This window comes from Mercenaria mercenaria, chromosome 10 (assembly GCF_021730395.1).
Source record: "Mercenaria mercenaria strain notata chromosome 10, MADL_Memer_1, whole genome shotgun sequence".
Classification (NCBI taxonomy): Eukaryota; Metazoa; Mollusca; class Bivalvia; order Venerida; family Veneridae; genus Mercenaria; species Mercenaria mercenaria.
This window is the reverse complement of record NC_069370.1, coordinates 22,723,658-22,744,576: the sequence shown is the minus strand read 5'-3', so window position 1 is coordinate 22,744,576 and position 20,919 is coordinate 22,723,658. Positions and strand designations below refer to the sequence as shown.

General features: G+C 34.3%; 1 protein-coding gene across 1 annotated transcript in view; it reads left to right on the top strand.

Moving 5' to 3' along the window:
- The first annotated feature begins 3,869 nt into the window (after positions 1 to 3,869).
- The window catches only part of LOC123559669 (uncharacterized), a 52,170-nt gene continuing 35,120 nt past the window's right edge, over positions 3,870 to 20,919 (top strand). The window contains exons 1-4 of the mRNA XM_053516816.1: positions 3,870 to 5,784; positions 5,849 to 6,137; positions 8,624 to 8,695; positions 18,692 to 18,871. Coding sequence (XP_053372791.1) covers positions 4,030 to 5,784; positions 5,849 to 6,137; positions 8,624 to 8,695; positions 18,692 to 18,871 — 2,296 coding nt within the window. The 5' untranslated portion in view covers positions 3,870 to 4,029. The remainder of the gene's footprint in view (positions 5,785 to 5,848; positions 6,138 to 8,623; positions 8,696 to 18,691; positions 18,872 to 20,919) is intronic.

Sequence of the window (20,919 nt, the reverse complement as noted above, 5' to 3'; positions counted from 1 at the left end):
GAACCCTCCTTCCGTGCTAATTGCCCTCCAAACAATTACTATTATATAATCGCTTATAAGCAGCAGAAATATTTGGAGTTGTTTACTAGATTTTGGGATGGGGCACTTATATAGTAAGGGATCTAGGCCTTAAAATATAGAAAAGTAATAAGATCTAAAAATGTGGGATAACTCTATAAAACAAGCGTTTAAAATACTGCAGATTAACTTGAGACATCTGGCGTATATGAATTAGATATTTTATCAAACAAGATGCTTACCTTTTAGAAACATATCAAATAAAAAAAATATTACCTCGAATTGTAGTGCTTTATTGTGGGCGAACCGGTAAAAGATAAATTAATAATAATTTTTAAATAAAGTTTGTCTTTTCCCTGTGTGGTGTGGCATATTATTGATATTGTCACCTCAAATAAAAGATACCGTTAAATATATAGTTGAAAGCAGAAATTTATTCGATGAATGTTTACATTTAAGAATAAGATAAAGATAACTTTGATTTGTTTGAACATTTATTAAGCTTGTTTAAATACAATAACACCAGCGTAAGGCAAAATCACGTAATACCACTTGAATAGCTTTTAGATGCTATTTACATTTAACTAAATAAATTACACTAGTTTTCAATTCAGTAAATAAATATATTAGCTTACGTGCATGTTCACTTGTTTTGTTTAAACCATTGCGAACTTGCCATCTTTTTTAATCGAGTTATCAATTGATTTTGATAAAAAAAAACCCTTGTAAAAAAATCCGATAAATACGGAATCCTGTTTCCGCCTTTTCGACCAGCCAGATATGCGAAAACTTGAAATTAAGCATCTAATTTCAACTTTTCGGGCTAAAAATTTACCGAGAAAAGTCGAAAACTTGAAGTTTTTAACACGACAATTGTCGTGCAAACGTCAACTTCTCGATCTAGAATCAAGCGCGAAAAGTAGAAATTTAAAAGCCTTAACTTAAACTTCTCGCGCAAAGATTTCCCACGAAAAGTAGAAATCTTGAAGTTGTTGACCCGAGAATTGTCGTGCAAACATCAACGTGTTGACCCATAATCTAGCGCGAAATGTTGAAATTAAGTGGCCTATCTTCTACTTTTCGTGCCAGTTCTTTGGCCGATAATTTCGCGATATTATCTGGGACTAACTAACTTACCCTAACCCTAACCCTAAATTAAGTAACCCTAACCCTAATCCTAGAACGAAAAGTCGAAATTTAAGCAATAATATCGCGAAATCATCGGCCAAAGAACTGGCACGAAAAGTAGAAGTTAAGACTTAAATTTATACTTTTCGCCCTACAAATTCAATCGATAAGTTGACATTTGCACGACACTTGTCGCGTTACAAACTTCTACTTTTCAACTTCTCGAGGAAATTAGGAAACGTAGAAGGGTCTTTAGTTGTAAGAAAATGTTTTCACATGTGCAGAAAATTAAGGCGAGATTCCTACAAATTTAGGCTTTTGTCGCATTGAAATTCTCCAGTTTGCTCGAACTTTTAAGCAATTTGATTTAAATCGTCATACAATGATAGAAACTTTTTTACTTTTCGTATCATTATTGTCGAGAAGTTTTACTTAATTTCATCGCGGAAAAAATCCTTGCGCTTTTCTGATAAGATATTTGCCTTTCTCGCCTAAAAATACTCGCGTTGAAGAGATTATTTCTAACATCTCGACTTAAGCTTGTTGCAAAGAAAAACACTTTTAACATTTAATCGATCGTCTTTCAAAATAAGTCACACGTTCAAAATTTAGAGTCTCCACACGCCTCCACACTTTAACATTACAATTCCTTTTTAATCCTCACCACAGGGTATGGATAAATTGCGTGGTTCTTTCGTCCGTCGGTTGTCTTTCAGTCCGGTTGGAGACTTATCTGAGACACATATTGGAGTTATTAAAATAACATATGGTAGAAATTGTTATTGTTACAAGGACATACCACCTTGAGAGTTTCAGACAGATTGTCTGAGATAGACAATGTTTACTGCTCTTAGTACATCTACATATAATACAAATATAGTGGTTTATTCCAATTTCTGTCCGTTCTGTCTGTCCATATCCAAGATGTGGCTCGGACTGTTTTAATAAAACATAAAAGAAATGTTAACTCTGGTAAGAAAATGCGACCATGCTAGTTTCAGTCAAATGAAGACGAGTTTATGTCCATTGTTCTTAATACATATAGTTCTTATACAGTGTTTTATTGTCTTTCTACCCACCTGGAACCATATCTAAGACAGTGTCAGGAGTTTTCAATAATACGTAATGATTTTAACTGCAATTTTGAAATGCGGCATTGCACAAGAATATTGCCCTAAGTAATTATATAATGTTAACTATAAAGGGCATTTCTTTACAAATGGTTGTTGCATCCAAATTTTGTACATGCCAAGCTTTTGTTGAGTTAGGCACGCGTTCTAGTCACCGGGGTCAATGATACTGTTACCGTAACTAAAACTTGTTTTCTCACAAATATGAGATAGGCTTAAAACATACCAAACCTGCTAAATATGCAGCCTTTAAAGAGAACAATGTATTTTCGTACATTTTGTATGTTGGGCCGAGGTCACTTACACTAAATTATAGGCCAAGGATTCAGTCAAAAATCGGAAGCATGGAAATTTACACTCTAGAGCCTGAATTCTCTAGGTTCAATAGACCAGTCCTGAAAACACTGTGACCTGGTTATTATAATTAAGATAATATTTAAAAGAGCCGTCAGACGAGATAGCGCTCTTGATAATTCTTAATGCTGCATAGTGAAATTGGGCACAATTGAGGTCGCTAGTGTTTAATGACTCGGGGTTGACGTCACTATTTATTCGAATTGTTGCTATAAATTGTTGCTAAACATCTCATTTTTCGAAATATTTCATATCGAAAGGCAAAATGCATTTGTCTTTTCCACAGACATTTGTCAAAAAGATTGAATGATTTCTTAAGCTGAAAATATAGCAAATCGATTCGACAAAAACATCAAGCATATCAAGAAAAGTCTAGGTGGGTGCAATGTCTATAACATTTGTATATTTGTGAATTAAATTAATTGACTTATTCGAAAATATCTGATCAAAGTGAATAAAAATAAGTCAACTTTCGCGAAATATATCATCAAATGGAGACCCTTCTACGCTTCCGTAAGGTAAACATTTATTCGAGTTAAATTATGCTTCATATGATAAAATAATTGTATGGACATTACGAGATGTGTTTCTTTCTTTCAAAATTTTTGTCGTATCGTTAACGACAATAAAATGAAAACTAGCGCTTTATTTGTTTCACATGAGGATGCTTTGGATATTTTCCCACCCATGAGACAGAGTATACCAAATAAAATACTGGTGTGAGATAAAATGAAAAAATTATCACGCCTGGAGGCCAATGAATTCTGGTCTTCATGGGCAAAAGAATCCCAATCGGGGTGGAGATTTTGTAAAACCAAGAGTTGTTTTTCAAACCTTGAACATTTTTTAATTGTCTGTGGAGAAACAGTTAAGACTTTGCGCTTACTGATGTCTTGTTGTGGTCAATTTGATTTTAAACATGTTGTCAGGAAAATGAAATCGCCCGACAAAGTTTTGAGCGACAAAACGAAATACTCTTTGCGACATAAGGATTTTAGTTTTAAATAATAGTCATATATCCAATTATATCCAACGTAAATTTCTTTTAAAATTGCTTGAGAGTAATAAACACTATATATCTTTTGCTGAGATAGCTACCCGTATAATAATGGTTTCATGTACTCCCCTTTCACAAACTTTTATCTGTGCTCTTATAAGAGGTACATTGTAATTGTAAAGGTCCTTATCAGCAACATGTCTATCGTCATGTCTACACTGTTTATCATGGAAATTTGTCTTTATTCGAGATCGTTAGAGTATATATATGTGTTTCGAGCGGTATATATATTTCATGCAGTTCATGTTGATATATTAGTTCTTAACGTTAATCTGAGCTGTACGCAACAACCATGTTTTGTGTGCTTGGATAACTTTGAACTTAAGATTAGCCCAGAGCAAAATGACTACCAAAGGTGTTTTCGTTATCATATATCTGTGTTTTATGCATCAGATAACATCAACATCGACACCAGCAACAATATCGAAACAGGAAACAACATCGACTTCGGAAACAACATCGACGCCAGAAAATACATCGTCGGAAAAAGTTTCGACAAAGGCAACACCACAGACAACGACAACAACATCGACAGCGGCAGCAAAATCGACATCGCCGGCAACAACATCGACAACAGAAACTATATCGACACCGACAACAACATTGACACCGGAAAATACATCGACACCTGCAGCAACATCGACATTACTGGCAACAACATCTACACAGAAAACAACACCGGCACCAGAAACAACATCGAAAACGACAATTACATCAATACCGGCAGCAACATTGCCACCATTGGCAATAACATCGACATCGGAAACAACAACAGAAATGACAGCAACAACATCGATACCGGAAAATTCATCGGCACCGGCAGCAACATCGACATCACCGGCAGCAACATCGACATCACTGGGAACAACATCTACACAGACAACAACATCAACACCGGCAGCAACGTCGTCACCACTGGCAACAACATCGACACAAGAAACAACATCGACATCGGAAAATACATCGACGACACCGGCAGCAACATCGCCACCAACGACAACAACATCGACTCCGGCAGAAACATCGCCACCAACGACAACAACATCGACTCCGGCAGAAACATCGCCACCACCGACAACAACATCGACACCGGCAGCAACATTTCCTCCGATGGCAACAACATCGACACAAGAAACAACATCGACACAGACAACAACATTGACATCGTCAACAACATCGACACCGGAAAATACATCGACACCGGCAGCAATATCGCCACCACCGACAACAACATCGACTCCGGCAGCAACATCGCTACCGTCGGCAACAACATCGACACAGGAAACAACATCGACACAGACAACAACATTGACATCGGAATCAACATCGACACAGGAAAAGTCATCGACACCGGCAGCAACATTGACATCACCGGCAACAACATCTACACCCACAACAATATTGACACCGGAAACATCGACACAGACAACAACATTGACATCGGAAATAAAATTAACACAGGCAGCAACATCGCCACTACCGTCTGTAACAACATCGACACAGGAAACAACATCGACACAGGTAACAACATCGACATCGGAATCAACATTGACACAGGAAAATTTATCGACACCGGCAGCAACATCGACACAGGAAACAACATCGACACCAGAAACAACATTGAAAATGACAATAACACCGACACCAGAAACAACATCTACACCGACAATACCGACACCAGAAACAACATCGAAAACGACAATAACATCGACTCCGGCAGCAACATTGCCACCACCGACAACAACATCTACACTGGTAGCAACATCTCCACCATTGGCTACAACGTCTACACCGGCAGCAACATCGGAAATGATGGCAACAACATCGATACCGGAAAAAAAATCGACACCGGCAACAACATCGCCACCATTGGCTACAACATCTACGCCGGCAGCAACATTGCCACCACCGGCAACAACATCGACAAAGACAACAATATTGACATCGGCAACAACATCGACATCGGAAAATATATCGACATCGACATCAACAGCATCAACACAGACTACAACACCGACAACGGAAACAACAACAACATCGACAATGGCAGCAACATCGACATCATTGGCAACAACATCTACACCAACAACAACAGCGGCACCGGAAACAACATCGGAAATGACAACAACATCAATACAGGCAGCAACATCGATGCCACCAGCAACAGCATCGACACGACACATCGGCAACAACATCGACAACGGAAACAACATCGACAACGGAAAATACATCGACACTTTTAACAAAATCGACATCACCGGCAACAACATTTACACCGACAGCAACATCGACACCGGCAGCAACATCTCCGCCACCGGAAATAATATCAACACCGGAAACAACATCGACACAGACAACAACACAGACACCAACAACAACATCGATACCAATAACAACATCGGGACTGGAAACAACACAGACACCTACAAGAACACAGACACCGGCAGAAGGTAGGAATTTGAAATAATGCAGAAAAAACACCCTTCTTGCATTTTTACCAATATCTATCTTCATCGTTTACGGTATGCAAGTAAATTATATTCAAGAATGCACTGTACAACTAGATACAGTACAAATATTAATCAAAGAATACCATAGGGTGACGATTTTTTTAACTCCTCAATATATCTGAAATAAAACATTTTGAAAATAAAGAATTAGATACCAGGACGATTTTATTTAAGATGCAGTATCTAGGGGATATAATGCATTTTATTTGCTCTAAAAGGAAAATTTAAAAGAAAGAAAGAAACAGAAAATATTGGCATATTAAGCAACATAAAGAGCATATTCAGAGCCAAATATTTCCATATCTCCTTAAAAAGAAAATCAATGCGATGAATTAATTTTAGGAAATATTTTCAGTGACCATTGATCGTAAAAATGCATATTTAAAACACTCTAAATTGTTACAAAATGCGTTTTATGATTGTCACCTAATGACACCTATGCATTATATATGTTAAAATGCTAAAAAGATTCGCTAAACTTAGGCAGAGCGGAGGATAGCGGGTCGGGTTGGGGTCCTGACCCCATGTGTCTTTGGCATAACAAAAATAAGTGATTCATTATGAATACCGAAAATTCGATAGATTAAACATGGACAATATAGACAATATAAATGGATTAGTTTCTGCAAATACGTTTCAAGAGAAAGTATATATTTCCTCATAACAACATTCTAGTGAGTCATAATCAAAAGTGCCATTACATTAAAATGGTCAAATAAATCCCGTGTATATTGAAAAATGAATCAATTCCAATACATCAGAGACCTCCGTTTCTATGTGAAAACTGTAAGACAAAAAAACAGCTCCCTCCGTCCGTTGTATGTAGGATTTAGGACAAAAGCATCATGGAGTCCTACACTTTATTAGTCATCGCACCATCAAATAGGAAAGCGTAGCAATTAACTGTAGTGGGCCAATCATTAAACCTGCACTGCGTTTCACGATTTTCGCATCGTATCCTCTTTTGATAAACTTTTTAACCAATTTTACAAATATTTGATTGAAATAAAGGGTATGTTCAATTTTCCAAATTTTATAAACTACATCTCCATAGTATTCCGGGTGTGTTAGTCTTTTAGTTTTAAAAGTGTTTTAAGGGTCGTATTGTATTTTTCTAATGATCTGTAGTAAAATTAACTAAAAGCTTTCCGTAGCCTATGATAACGGTAACCCTTTTGTAACAATTTCTTGGTTATATGAAGATTTCTGTTATTAAAATCATCTACCTTTGAGCAAGCTCTTGCAAAACGAATAAGCTGTGAAATGTAGACACCGTATGATGTTGCTCGAGGGACATCTCCATCAAGATGGGGGAAAGTTGACAATTTCAAAATTAAAATTGTCCCTTTTATCATATATTTCCGTTTCTAGATTATTATACACAATTCTTAAATTTAAATCCAGAAATGATGCTTCTAAATCTGAAGCCTTGTTAAGCTGTAACTCTTAAGGGTAAATATATTTCACCATTTCTGAAAGAATTGGAACCACTGCCTTACCCTTGCATGATCGTAAGAGGCGACTAATAGGGTCGTAACACTTGGTTTTGCAGTAATTCTGTGATTCCAGCAGGTATGCAAATTTTGGGGCAGTTGGTTCCCATCGGGATAGCAATTACTTGTCTGCAAGTTTGATAAATATATTATCTAGTAGAAGAATTTGGAGCTTCACAAACCTGATCACAACTCCATAGGTTTTATCTCTTAACTGCACTGTTAGAAAAGAATGCTCTAGTTTCATTGCAAGTCAGATAATTAACGTTTTCTCTTGCAAATGTTTTCTCAATTAAAGCTACTAGTTTGTCTTTAATAAAATTATGTTGTAAATTAGTATAAAGAGTAGAAAAATCATAAGTACGTATCTTCGAACATTTGAAGTGTTTGTTTTTTAGCTTTTTGATAACACCTCCAGAGTTCTTGATGGACCCAAACAGATTAACACCCGAGTTCTCATAACTTTGGAGTAATACTTCTGTACGTGGTCTTTAATTGTAGTAAGACAAGAAGTCAAAAGTACAGAAATGTTTTTTGTAGTGCATAAGGTTGAATTTGCAATGAATCGAGCTTTATATAGAGTTTTGTGAAGTTTAGGAATCCAATAAAGAGTAGGGAGCTTCATTTGATTGTCGTCAAGTGCGACATTAAAATTTATACAATAATTTGCATGACTTTTTGCAATAGTTTCCTCATCTAGTTGTGATAACTGGTAAGTTTTTGTATGTTTCAGTTCATTTTGTAATACTTCTGTGTAGTAATAAGCAATTTAATAAGCAATTTATCATTTGCAGTTACCTTTTTTTCTAACTGAGACTTATTCAGGTTTTATTTACTTATATTTCCCTGTAATGTGTATGGGCAAGAAAGATATTTTAAAGCTATGCATTATAAATAAAACATGCAAAATATAATATCATTTACGCATTACAGCAACCAAGTCCGCGGCAGAACTTACAACAAACATGGCAACAACTCAAGCTACATCAAGTCATGGAACAACAGGTACAACAGGCACGCCTTCTTATATGCCTTTTTATTGTAATTTTTGTGTCTGTTTGTAAAGGTGTAGGAATATATCATCAAAACATAGAAATGTTTGATAAAAAACAACATCTTTACCAACAATCTACCTGAACATTACATGTTCTGTCGTACTGTACCGTACAAAGGATACTTGAAATAATCTGATTAAAAATGAATGCCATTTGTAAAGAAATAAAAACAAACTATTGCTGAAAGCTACGTTACACCTAGTTATGTGAAATTTTAAAAGTGGGAAATTATTGCAAATGTATCAAAATGAACATAAGTAACAGTTCTTTGTATCAAAATGAACATAAGTAACAGTTCTTTGAAAAACTATCTATCTATCTATGTATCTGTGGTCCTGGGACGATCTGTATATGAAAAGAACTGGAACCACTGCCTTACCCTTGCATGATCGAAAGAGGCGACTAATAGGATCTTAACACATTGTTTTGCAAATTTTGATTCCATACCTCATGTTTTTATTTCGATGTAAATGAGATGTGGAACCAAAATTTGTAGTCCTGTTTAGCGCCATAAAACCTATACTGTGTTGGTGCGCCGTAAAAATCCAAATAAATGAATAAATAAATAAATAAATCTATCTATCTATCTATCTATCTAAACGCTTAAACTCAGTAGCCGGAGCTTTCGACCTTTCGGCCTTCTTCAACAGCTTTTATTTAACAATAAATAAATAGATAAATACAAAATGTTACTTTTAATTCTAAATGAGTATTTAAAAAATTTATTAAATATATCTGTACATTTGAACGCGTAGCGCAGATCTTCATTTCTCGGCATTATTGCCAAAGAACAAGTTACCACTATGACATAATTTTTACTAAAAATCTCAAGAGTATCTTTTGTTTCTTAGAGAAGTCACGCTACTTGTCTTAGTTTCAGAAAATACAAAATATAGACAGAAGTATGTAACCATTTGCTTGCGTTTGAGTGTATGTATTCAATACCATAGGCGAAAAGAATACCGTTCATTATCAAAACCACATGAGTAAATCATACAAAATATTTGGAAAACGCTGACTTTTTTTTTTTCAGGCGGCGCACCAGGGTGTTTCACATAAATATAAGTCTTCGAATGTATTTCAAACAATTCTTGTGCATGCCGTCCAAATATCCAGTATACGTCAGTCCATTTCATAAACATTGATTTAAACAATAGGGTCGTTTTCAGAGAATGTGACTGACTCATAAAGCCGAAAACCAAGTCTTTTGGCAACATTTGAAAATTGATGTATCCATTGTACATATATCTTTGAAAATCCTATCTTTAAATGTATGTGGTTTAAAGTAGAAAGTCTATACACCGAACTTTATTGAGTTACTGCAAAAATATAATATTGTAGGTCTGCAAGAAACAAAACTAGATCATTTGGATTAAACTGACGTTAAGAATTTTGACTTTTACCATAAGTGTAGGAAGCATATTGTTAGAAATGGACAGAAGTCAGGTGGACTCTTCTTACTTGTTGATAAAGACGTATCAAAAGATGTAAAAGTGATAGAAACAGATTGTAAACTGTTTTATGGTAAAATATTTCTAATCAGCTTTCACAGTCAGATAGCGATATTTTGTGCGGTGTTATCTATATCCAGTATTCAGAATACTTATCTGAGGACCCCTTTATGGAGATTCAATCCGATTTGATTAATATTACGCATAATTATAATGCATTATGTCTTTTTGGGGATCTGAACCCGAGAAGTAATGCTTGAAGGACTATATTGTTGTAGATAAATATTTGTTTCAATTCGCAAGATTTAGATGATATATATGATGAGTATAATGTTGAAATGACAAATTTTGATTCCTCCTCAAGTGTATACAAAACAGGTGAATACTTTGTATATTTTAACCGGACGAACTAGGGGTAATATACCAGGAAAAGGTACATACAAGAATGTTAGTACTGTAGATTATTTCTTATGTACATCAAATCTGTCTAAAATTTTATGTTAATTACAAGTGATAGATTTTTGTCCTATATATTCTGATGCACTGATATCGAACGTTTTTCTCGTGGGCCAAGTCAAAAGAATGAAAGTCGTAACCCAGAAAATGGGCAAAGCTTGAGCTATACCATAATGTAATACTATCATTCAGGAAACTTTTTTATGGATGATGTCGCTCTGAGCAACATGCCAGTAAAATCTGATGATGATTTTAAAAACGCTGGTGTCTAATGAATACAATTAGCACTGCATAGTAATAACGCTGATTTGGATGGTGAAAACACTGAAAAGGAAATTTATGTGACATTTCTTATAATAATGCCTGAATAATCAATAATTAATGCCTGCAATAATCAAAATTTATTTTGATTGTCAAATAATGCTACGCTATGTATTATGTACCGAATAAAATGTAAAACGTAGGGGTTGATGTACCCCACCCACCACATTAGTGCATATGCTTATGTGGGAAATCTTAAGAACTTTAATCCTTTATAAAGGAACAAACCCTTATTTTTTACAAAAAGAAAACAAACTGAATGAAAATGTCTCATTTCTGGGCGATTTGCATACTAGCAGACCTATTCTTTGCTAGTGTAGTAGAAATGATGAAAGTGTTGCAAAGCTGACCGCAAAATTTTCAAGGAAGTTCCCTGTGGGGAACATCAAAAGGAAAGCAGATCAAGCATTATAAGTCTTTATTAAAGATTACAGCTATTTCTTATTAATCCGAAATTATTATACATATGAGTTAATGTAACCAAAACTTTCCTATTCTGATAATTTTAATACTCTTCTACTACTGTTTGCAGATCAAATTGCCCTTTCGCCTTTTGTTAAATCGATAGACTTTTACCTTTACGTCACAAAAGCAGCGATGCTGAAGCTATTTTTGGATCTCGTCTATACAGGTAACTCCGCCTTTCCGATACGAGTAAAAAAAGTACACTGAATAAACTTGTTTACATTGGCTGCATGACCGAGAAATGCTGATTTAAATTAGTTTAAACATATTTTATTGCTGTTTTAAATACTGTTGGAAAGGATGTGAATGTAACAGATGTAGGCCTACTAGATCTAATCTTCATTTAAAATTTTGCCACAAAGCACACTACATTTAGGTAGCGTGGATGTGAAAAAAGAAACCCTCTTATACGTTACAGGCCTTTTTCTGCCTAAATTTCAGTACCTTTTGCTGCAGACTTTTCTTTTAAATAATGTATCTCGTGTTTAGTTTTCACATTAATTATAAAACGTGACGGACTCGAGTAGTTGGATTCGCTCGTCATTGACTGAAGGGCATAAGTTCGATTCCCGAAACCGACCATGCCTCTTTAGTTGAAAAAAGTCGGCAATTTCTTACGAAATATGTGAGTCTTAGTCTAACTAATTTGATGCGATCCTAGGGAACAGTTACGAGTTGTTTTCTCCACTCAAAAGAAATTGTCATCACTAGATTTGGGTTTATATGCTGATTTTGTTGCGAATATGAGATAGATTTAAATTCAAATGAAACATACATATATCTAAAGGTTGTCCAAATTATAATTGTACTCAAAAGTTGAATATCGTTTTATTTTTTGACCGGTCGATATCCCCTTTCTGTAGACAACGTAAAATATCAAAATGTAAAATCGGTCTACCCGAGGTCTCATTATTTAGACAAATCAAAAGGGGGATTCAGTTCCTCATTAATTTATGTAAAAATTATCATAATTCCTATTAACACGATTAAAGTTACACATATGTGCAAATAATAAAACAAATAACTTTACATGACGGTGTATTGTGTACTGTGATTTATCCTCAATTATTTTGATGCTTTTCGAGTAACCGTCAAAAATGTAAAACAAACTAAACGTCGAAATATTTTGACTTGTGTGTCTTTAACTGGTTCTTTTCAGGAACATAGACAACCGAAGACAAGGTTTATCAACTGCATGTATGTAAATAACTGAAATAGTGTTTAAACAACTCAATATAAAAAGTAGATAAATTTACATACACGTAAACCCCACCAAAAAAAAAAGCTAGATCTATAATGATTATATGATTATGGAGTTAGATTTGCGATAGTTGAGCTACGGAAGACTGCAAAAGTTTGAATATCAAATAAATCAGTTTTTATAGATATGACAATTAGACCTACAAGTGTTGCACAGCTTGAAGGTTCAATGATAACTTTCTATAAAACCTTGTATACCTTGCGTGGTTGGAAATTTCGTCGATAATATGTGTCATAACAAACAAAAAACGCTGTTTTCATTTGAACGTATTCTATATTCTACTTTTAAAACAACATATCTATTATCACCTTATTGCATTTTACAATGTATGCATGTACGGCGATACTTCAAAGATAGAGTCAGAGCGCGCGCTTTGTGTGACGTCAAGATAAAGAAAAAAAAGTTTCACGACAAGGTGATTGAATAATTTATTGTGGATGAGGTGGGGTTAACCTGTCAGGATTACTCCAAAAATTGCTTCAGCTTCACCGTTTTTGTGACGTAAACGTGCAACTCTATCGATTTCAAAAAAGTTGAAGGGGCAATTTGATCTGCAAACAGTAGTATGTTACCTTAGGTTTTTAGTAGTTATTACGTACGTAGTAACTAAATCACCCAAATTTGAAGTTTGTTAAAGAACAAAGGTTATTTAGTTACACAGACTATTCAAATTAAGATGGCCTTCATTTTCCAAATTTCCAAATAGCTGCCTTGAATTCGATCAAACATGAACATATGAAAGAGGTTTAGCTCTTCAAAAGTCAAAGCTATAACAGAAATCACCTGATATTGATTTAAACATGTTACGCTCACAAAAAGACCCTCTGAAACCGGTTACACGTACATATATTGATAAGCTCCGACTGTTCAAATATTCAGTAGTTTAAAACAAATCAAATACGTTTTCAAGGGATTGAAGTTTTAATAAAGATAAATCTAATAACGACAATGTCTTGTCATTTTCAAACTGGCGGCGGGAAATAAATTTGCAAACATACATATGGATGAGTTCTAAGAAGTCATCTTTTGTTAAGTTAATTCCAATTGAAAACTACGTTACCAAATATGACCTATTTCTCTAGTCTTATTTACGATGATGCCATTTTCAAAATACATTACAACAATACATTTTGAATGCTGCTTTTATATCTTTTAAAACTAAACATGTTACTCTCAGTTTTTATTCTAAGGATTATGAATGCAGCTATAATGTAATATTAATTTGTATCAGATAGATGTTACTTAAACATTGTATCCTAGAAAAATAAGTAGAAATGGAGAGTCAAACATATAATGAAATTGTCACTTTCTTTTAAAAGTCAAGTGAAAAAGATCATTGTAGTTATGTTTTCATAAACATTTGAAAGGATTTTTTTAGTTTATGATTAAATGCAGATTGCATTTTTCCGTCACAATTTAGCTAAATATTTACGACCCCTTTTTAAAGGAAAATGCCATATCTGATTACGCCAACGGGAATGAGCATATACAGTTCTTAACCTATATGGTGGTGCTTGAACGTTTGTTGATCTGTTTTGTTGGAAATAGAAACTTTCAGATATGTCACAATGCCAAAATCCCTTCAAAAACCTTTCTATGCGTAAGCCATTGAAAAAGTGCCAAACTTTTATGAATACATCTATAGTCATGCATTTGCTTGACATTATGAGATTCACAGCTATTAATTGAGGTCGTCCTGGAATCAGGAAGTTGTGCATCGCATCTGTTTGTTGTTTGATCGTATGTGTAATACTAATTGGTATATTTATTATTGATATTTAAAGGAACGTATGTTTCAATGCATTTTAGGATGTAGCATAATGATACTACTACAAAAAACAACAACAACAAAAAAAAAACAAAAACAAAAAACAACAACAAACAAACAACACTTAACTAAAAGAGTTATTACAAAATATGTCAGAAAGACATCAATGCACCACTGGCGTATTCCAAACAAATGGTGCATACTCTGTAAGTATGTACATATACATTTACGCATGCATGATGAACTATTCTGATACTGATTCTAAATAGTTACTTCTCGCAACCTCTTACATCAAAGTTTAGAGTATATTTCTGTAATATGGTGTACATTTATGTTATAATGTGTCTTCTTGTGTAGTTCTGAAACATACGTTACCGAAGTTAGATAAAGGTAGTTACTTGACTTAATGTTTTAAACAAAGTTCCATACCGAGTTAATCTATCTGTGACAGTTGAAATACATCATTTTTTGAATGAACTAGTTTATTTTGTATTTGTTAATAGTTTTAAAAGTAGAATGTTGCATTTTAGTAATTGGCTCACAGCTTCTATATATTTAGACAATATGTAATTAATTACACACGTAAACAATTTGCCCAAGCAACTAAGGAGTGTAATGATAGGTAGGTGAATTTCTGGCTTTAAAATATCGTCTTTGTTTCTGTAAATGGGAATAAAATCTATGTCTTACAAAGTGAAAGTATTTACGATAGCATTAGACTTATTTGACTCATATATCACATCAATTTTAAATTACAGTTCAGAATTTTGCGATTTTCCCGAGCAGATAATATTGAGAAAGTGCACAGAATGTTTTTAAAGAGGACACTTACTGTAAAAATGGCCTAGAATAGCTTAGCCTTGTACGTGGAGATAGGGAGATATATACATATAAAGTATACAAAACATTATTACTATAAAAAAAGCTATTCACTAGTTTGAACCAGTATTTAACAATTTTGACTTTTCTATTGATAATAAGAGGATCTCTCCACGTACAAGGCTAAGCTATTCTAGGCCAAATTGTTTACGTGTGTAATTAATTACATATTGTCTAAATATATAGAAGAAAATATTTTTTGCACAGCTTCCGAGCCGGATTTAGGAAACAATTCAACATGTTAATACTTCATCATTTGATTCAGTACCAAAGTACTAACAGGGAAAATTGTTCTGTGCCTTTATTGACCTTAAACAAGCGTTTGATACAGTATGCCAAAACGAATTTTGGCAAAGGCTTTTGAATCATAATATTGATGGCACATGTCTGATACTAATCCAAAATATGTACCAAAATATAGAATCGTGCGTTAGAATGAAATCTGAAATCTGAATGTTCGCAATATTTTTACATGCAATGTCGGCGTTCGACTGGGAGAGAACCTCTCACCTCTTTCGTTTTCATTATATCTAAAGATCTAAATGATTTCTTTTTCCAAAATAACTTTGAAAATGGTGTTATTATTTCAAGCTATCATACGATGCAATACGTGAATTTTTAAATTCACTCATGCATTTTTCCACAGTTATACTATTTTTAGAATCAGAATCAGGTATGCAGAATCTTTAGACCTTTAAGCCCAATATTGTGATCAGTGGAAACCGACAGTAAATACCTTAAAGTTTAAAATAATAATTTTCTCTAAATGACGTCAACCTAGCTATAATTTCTTTTCAAAAATGAACGTATGGAAAAAAAAATGATTTCAAATATTTGGGTATTTTGTTTAATAGATGTGGCTCTTTTAAGTGTAAATCTCAAGCAACATGAGCTATGTACAGGTAGGTTAGAAATTCACATCGTTTGGATCTCCCGGTTGATATTCAAATTGACATTTTTAATAAAACTATCAAGCCTATAAGGATCTTACATGCCTGCCAGTGTAAGACGGGGGTTTTCCCTACCCGAGGGACAGTGTGGAATGGAAAACCGAGCGTTAGCGAGGTTTTTAATCCAAACTGTCCCGAGGGTTGGGAAAACAGCTGTCTTACACAGGGAGACATGTTAGATCATTTTTCTTACCTATCACGTTCAAAATAAATCGTGCAGACGAATAGATTTGGGTATTTCCTGACATAATCTATATAGTTTATGACGTCACAATAGTGCCAGTATAATGTGACGTCACCTTAGTGCACGCTATTTTAGACAAGGCTTTTCCCTGGAGAAAGACAGAAATATATATCCACGGCGCGTGTTTGGACAAATATATACTTTCCCCGCTAGGTAGGCAATAATATTTTATCATACGGCTCTGAATTTTGGGGAACAGGAAATAAAGACGTAATCGAACGAGTACAGTTGAAATTTCTAAAATTTCTTCCAAAACGTAAATGATCAACACCGGGTTACACGGTATATATGTGATAATTGATAAATTAATTTATGCTCTTCAGTGAAATACTGAAATTTATCAGTGAAATAATAGTGATATTTTCACTGTTCCAAATAGTGAAAATATCATTTTTATTTTTAACTGATACGGAACTACACTTGAATGCGAAAGAATATGAATTATGAATAAAAGAAAATTTCTTGAAAAAAGTACTTCAATAAAGATATAGATGAACAGAAATACTAACAGGATCCTAAATATGTACATTCTATTATTATAGAATGTAAAAGAAATCAGAAAACGTAATAGAACTATAACAGTTTTTCTACAAAGATATCCTGACGTTACGACATTATGACGTCATGATGCAATGCATGTGACGTTGCGCGGAAAAACTGGATCTAAGTTTGTTAAAACAATTAAAAGTGCATAAAATTAATCGAACATTTGTTTGTTTCAGTGTAAGATCGAAATATATTTCACTCGCGAACACCATAATTTTACATTTTGACGAGTGGCGCATCCACTCGTAAAAATATTGCATTTTAACGTTCACTCGGTAAAATATATTTCGATCTTTCACTAAAGCAAATAACTATCCTCTATTTTTATTTCAGCAGACGCATGTTACACATAGAGATTTACTAAACATACTTATATATACGTGCGTATTTAAATCTTGGCAATTTATTTTAACGTCGGTTTTTCTGATTTTCATGCCACATTGTGTTGTTGAAATCTAATGATGTATCTATTTAACCTGCCTTTGTTGTCATCAATGGTATGGCGGTTGATTAAAAGATTATACTTACTTATGTAAGTTTGATCTGCGTTTTTCTAATAGCATTATTGTTTTCGTACAATATCAATAAAGACGCATTTTCTTTTTATTTGATCACCTGTCACAGTAATGACAGAGTGAGCGTTTGTAATAGCCCTTCGTCCGTCGTTAGTCCGTCCGTTCGTCGTCTGTTTGTCCGTCATCCTTCCACATTTTTTTGTGAACACGATAGAGACCACATTTTGTTATCAATTTTAATCAAACTTGCACGTAACTTGTAATGGCTTTTTATCTCTGTTCCTTTCGAAAACTGGCCAGATCTTAGCATGTGAACACGATAGAGACCACAATTTGTAATCAACTTTAATCACACTTGCACACAACTTGCTAGATCTAATCATGGGTTCCAGAGTTATGATCCCTTAAAGGGCCAAAAATTTGCTATTTTTTTACCGATAGAGACCGCATTTTGTGATCAAACTTGCACACAACTTTAATTGGCATTATATCTCGGTTCCTGTCGAAAATTGACTAGATCCCGTTATGGGTTCAAGCGTTAAAGCCTCTTAAAGGGGCTAAAATTCGCTATTTTTGTCCCAACTTTCTTGTTTTTTTTTTTTAAGATACAGCTTTGAAATTCGTATGACATGTACAGTTTTGCATGCCGATCTTAAAACTGACTTTCAGTGACCATGAATTTGACGTACTGACCTACTTTCTTGCTTTTAAAGATTTAGCTTTGGAATTTTGGTGATATGTACAGTTTTGCACATCGATCTCAAAACTGACGTTTAGTGGCCATGAATGTGACCTATAGACCTATTTACTTGTTTTTAAGGTACAGCCTTCAAATTTAGATGACATGTACAGTTTTACTTTAAACTGACTTTCAGTGATCGTCAGTGTGACCTACTGACTTTCATGTTTTAAACTACAGCAAAAAGATTTGGACCACCTGTAATATTTTGTTACAGATTTCAAAATAATCTTGCATAATCTTTACCCTGACCTTTTTTTTGTTTTTAAAGCTTAAGCTAAGAAATTTGTTCATGCAGTCAACTTTATTCAGGCGAGCGATATAGGGTTATCAAGGCCCCCTTGTTTGCAGATTGTGGGTGGTTGCTACAGCCAACGAATGGAAATATCACTTATGCTCAAAACATGACAACATATGGGTCTAAAGCTACATACACGTGTGATGAAGGATATTACATTAATGGATCACAGACAATACAATGTGAAGCGTCAGGACATTGGAGCACTAACGAAACACGTTGTCAAGTAAAAGGTAACAATGTCAAAAGTATTCATTTCAAAATAAATCAGTTTAGATTTTTTTCAGTAAAATCCTATTATGACAGCTAGCAATTAAAACAATGTAACTATAAATAATTCATGTTTGACAAAAAATTAAAGCTGTTAAGTCAGTTTTGTATGATAAAATTCGGCCAATGCAGTCTTTTGTTCATGGGAAGGATACAAGCAAACCTATTTTAGAGACATTTAAATGTATCTATATTAGCTGAATATATTCTTTGCAGTTGAATAAATCATTCCAAAACAGCCAAACTACACGACGTTTTATTTTTCTGGTCTGTGGTGCACGCTAAATTAATATTTAAACCTATTTATTTACTTAACTGACGTATGAAGAATTAGTTTGCCAAGTTTCGTTGAAATCATTCAAGCAGTTCAAGAGTAACAGAGTGGAAACGAAACACACTCATATGACCTTTCACTCCTAAGTGTGACCTTGACCATGAAGCTAGTCATCCGAAACAAGCGCTCTGCACGTCGTCTCAGTGTGGTGAACATTTGTGCCAATTTTTTTGAAATCCTTCAAGCAGTTCAAGAGTAACAGAGCGGACAGGAAACACACTCATATGACCTTTGACCCCTAAGTGTTACCTTGACCTTGAAATGACACATCCAAAACATGCGCTCTGCTCGTCGTCTTGGTGTAGTGAACATTTGTGTCAAGTTTCTTTGAAATCCTTCAAGAGGTTCGCAATTTACAGAGCGGACACGACATTGCTAACGGACGGACGGACGGACAGACGGACACCGGAACCATAACATTATACGTCCCTTCGGGCGTATAAAAATGTATATCCATACTCTTTATTATCTACACTATTGAAAAGTATTTTATTCTTTTTTCTTTTACAGATAATTATAAACGAATTAACAACCAAAATACATGTACCTAAATCATTTAGATCCTGAAAATAATATTTTGTACTGCATTGTGTAAATTGATTATCTTTGCCTAATAAAAGCTTCCCATACAAAATTTGTAGCAAAACGTCATGTAGTTTGTGTTCAGACCCTGTGTTTTATTCATAGAAGATAACTCCTTTTCAAATTTTGTATAATTATGTCCCTTTTCTTTTCAAAACACTGGGTAATCAGAGCAAAGACTGATGTTCAAAGTCAGAATATATAACAGAATTATAAAAAAAAAATCTAGTCGGTAGCCAGACAAAACGGTATGAGGCGCTGCAGCGTTCGGATAAATTATTTCATCGGCATGGGGATTCTGTCTACAGACAGGATTGTCCTAAAAAACCGGTAGATGAATTTCCAATCCCTATCATTTGAATGCTTTGTACATCCAAAAATGTTGATCTGTGTCCAAGTTGTTATATCTGACAAAAGAAATCAGTTTATATCAATCCAAATTGCTTCTAATCTATTAAACAGTACAATGTCAAATAAAATCATTACTGGTCCAGTGCCTAAATCCGGACATTTTTGGTGGGTTTTTGACAGTAACTTTGCATTATGAAACCACACGTGCACAAAATGGTTCTTTATAAATCTCTTTGCAAAACAACAAAATCGTATATTGCTGATTTCATCATAGAAAGGTCACCCGAATTGGGCCATTATAAGCTGTCAAAATTGACATTCAGAGTGTTTAAATATTCGGACACTATTTGGGTATAAAATGCAACGAATATGTGCACCCAAAAATAACAATAAGCACGACTTCGTTTAAAATAAAGCAGTCAAATACAGTCCTGTAAATATATACAAACATCTCCGTCCGAATAAAACTTTATTACCTGTTCATCACGTGATCATATAGACTAGTTTCTAACTTTATATAATTGCCAAATATAACAATAATATAATAAAATTTATCTGAACAAAAATTAATGTTTAAAATTATTCTTTCTTACATGCAGATTCTGTCGCTGTCGTTATACATTTTGACACAACTACGGGGATCATTATAATGACACTGCGCCGATTTTATCTAACGAATTGCTTTCCTTGTCTGCAAAATGCTGGCATTTTTTCTATTGAATTAATTGATATATAACAGTAATT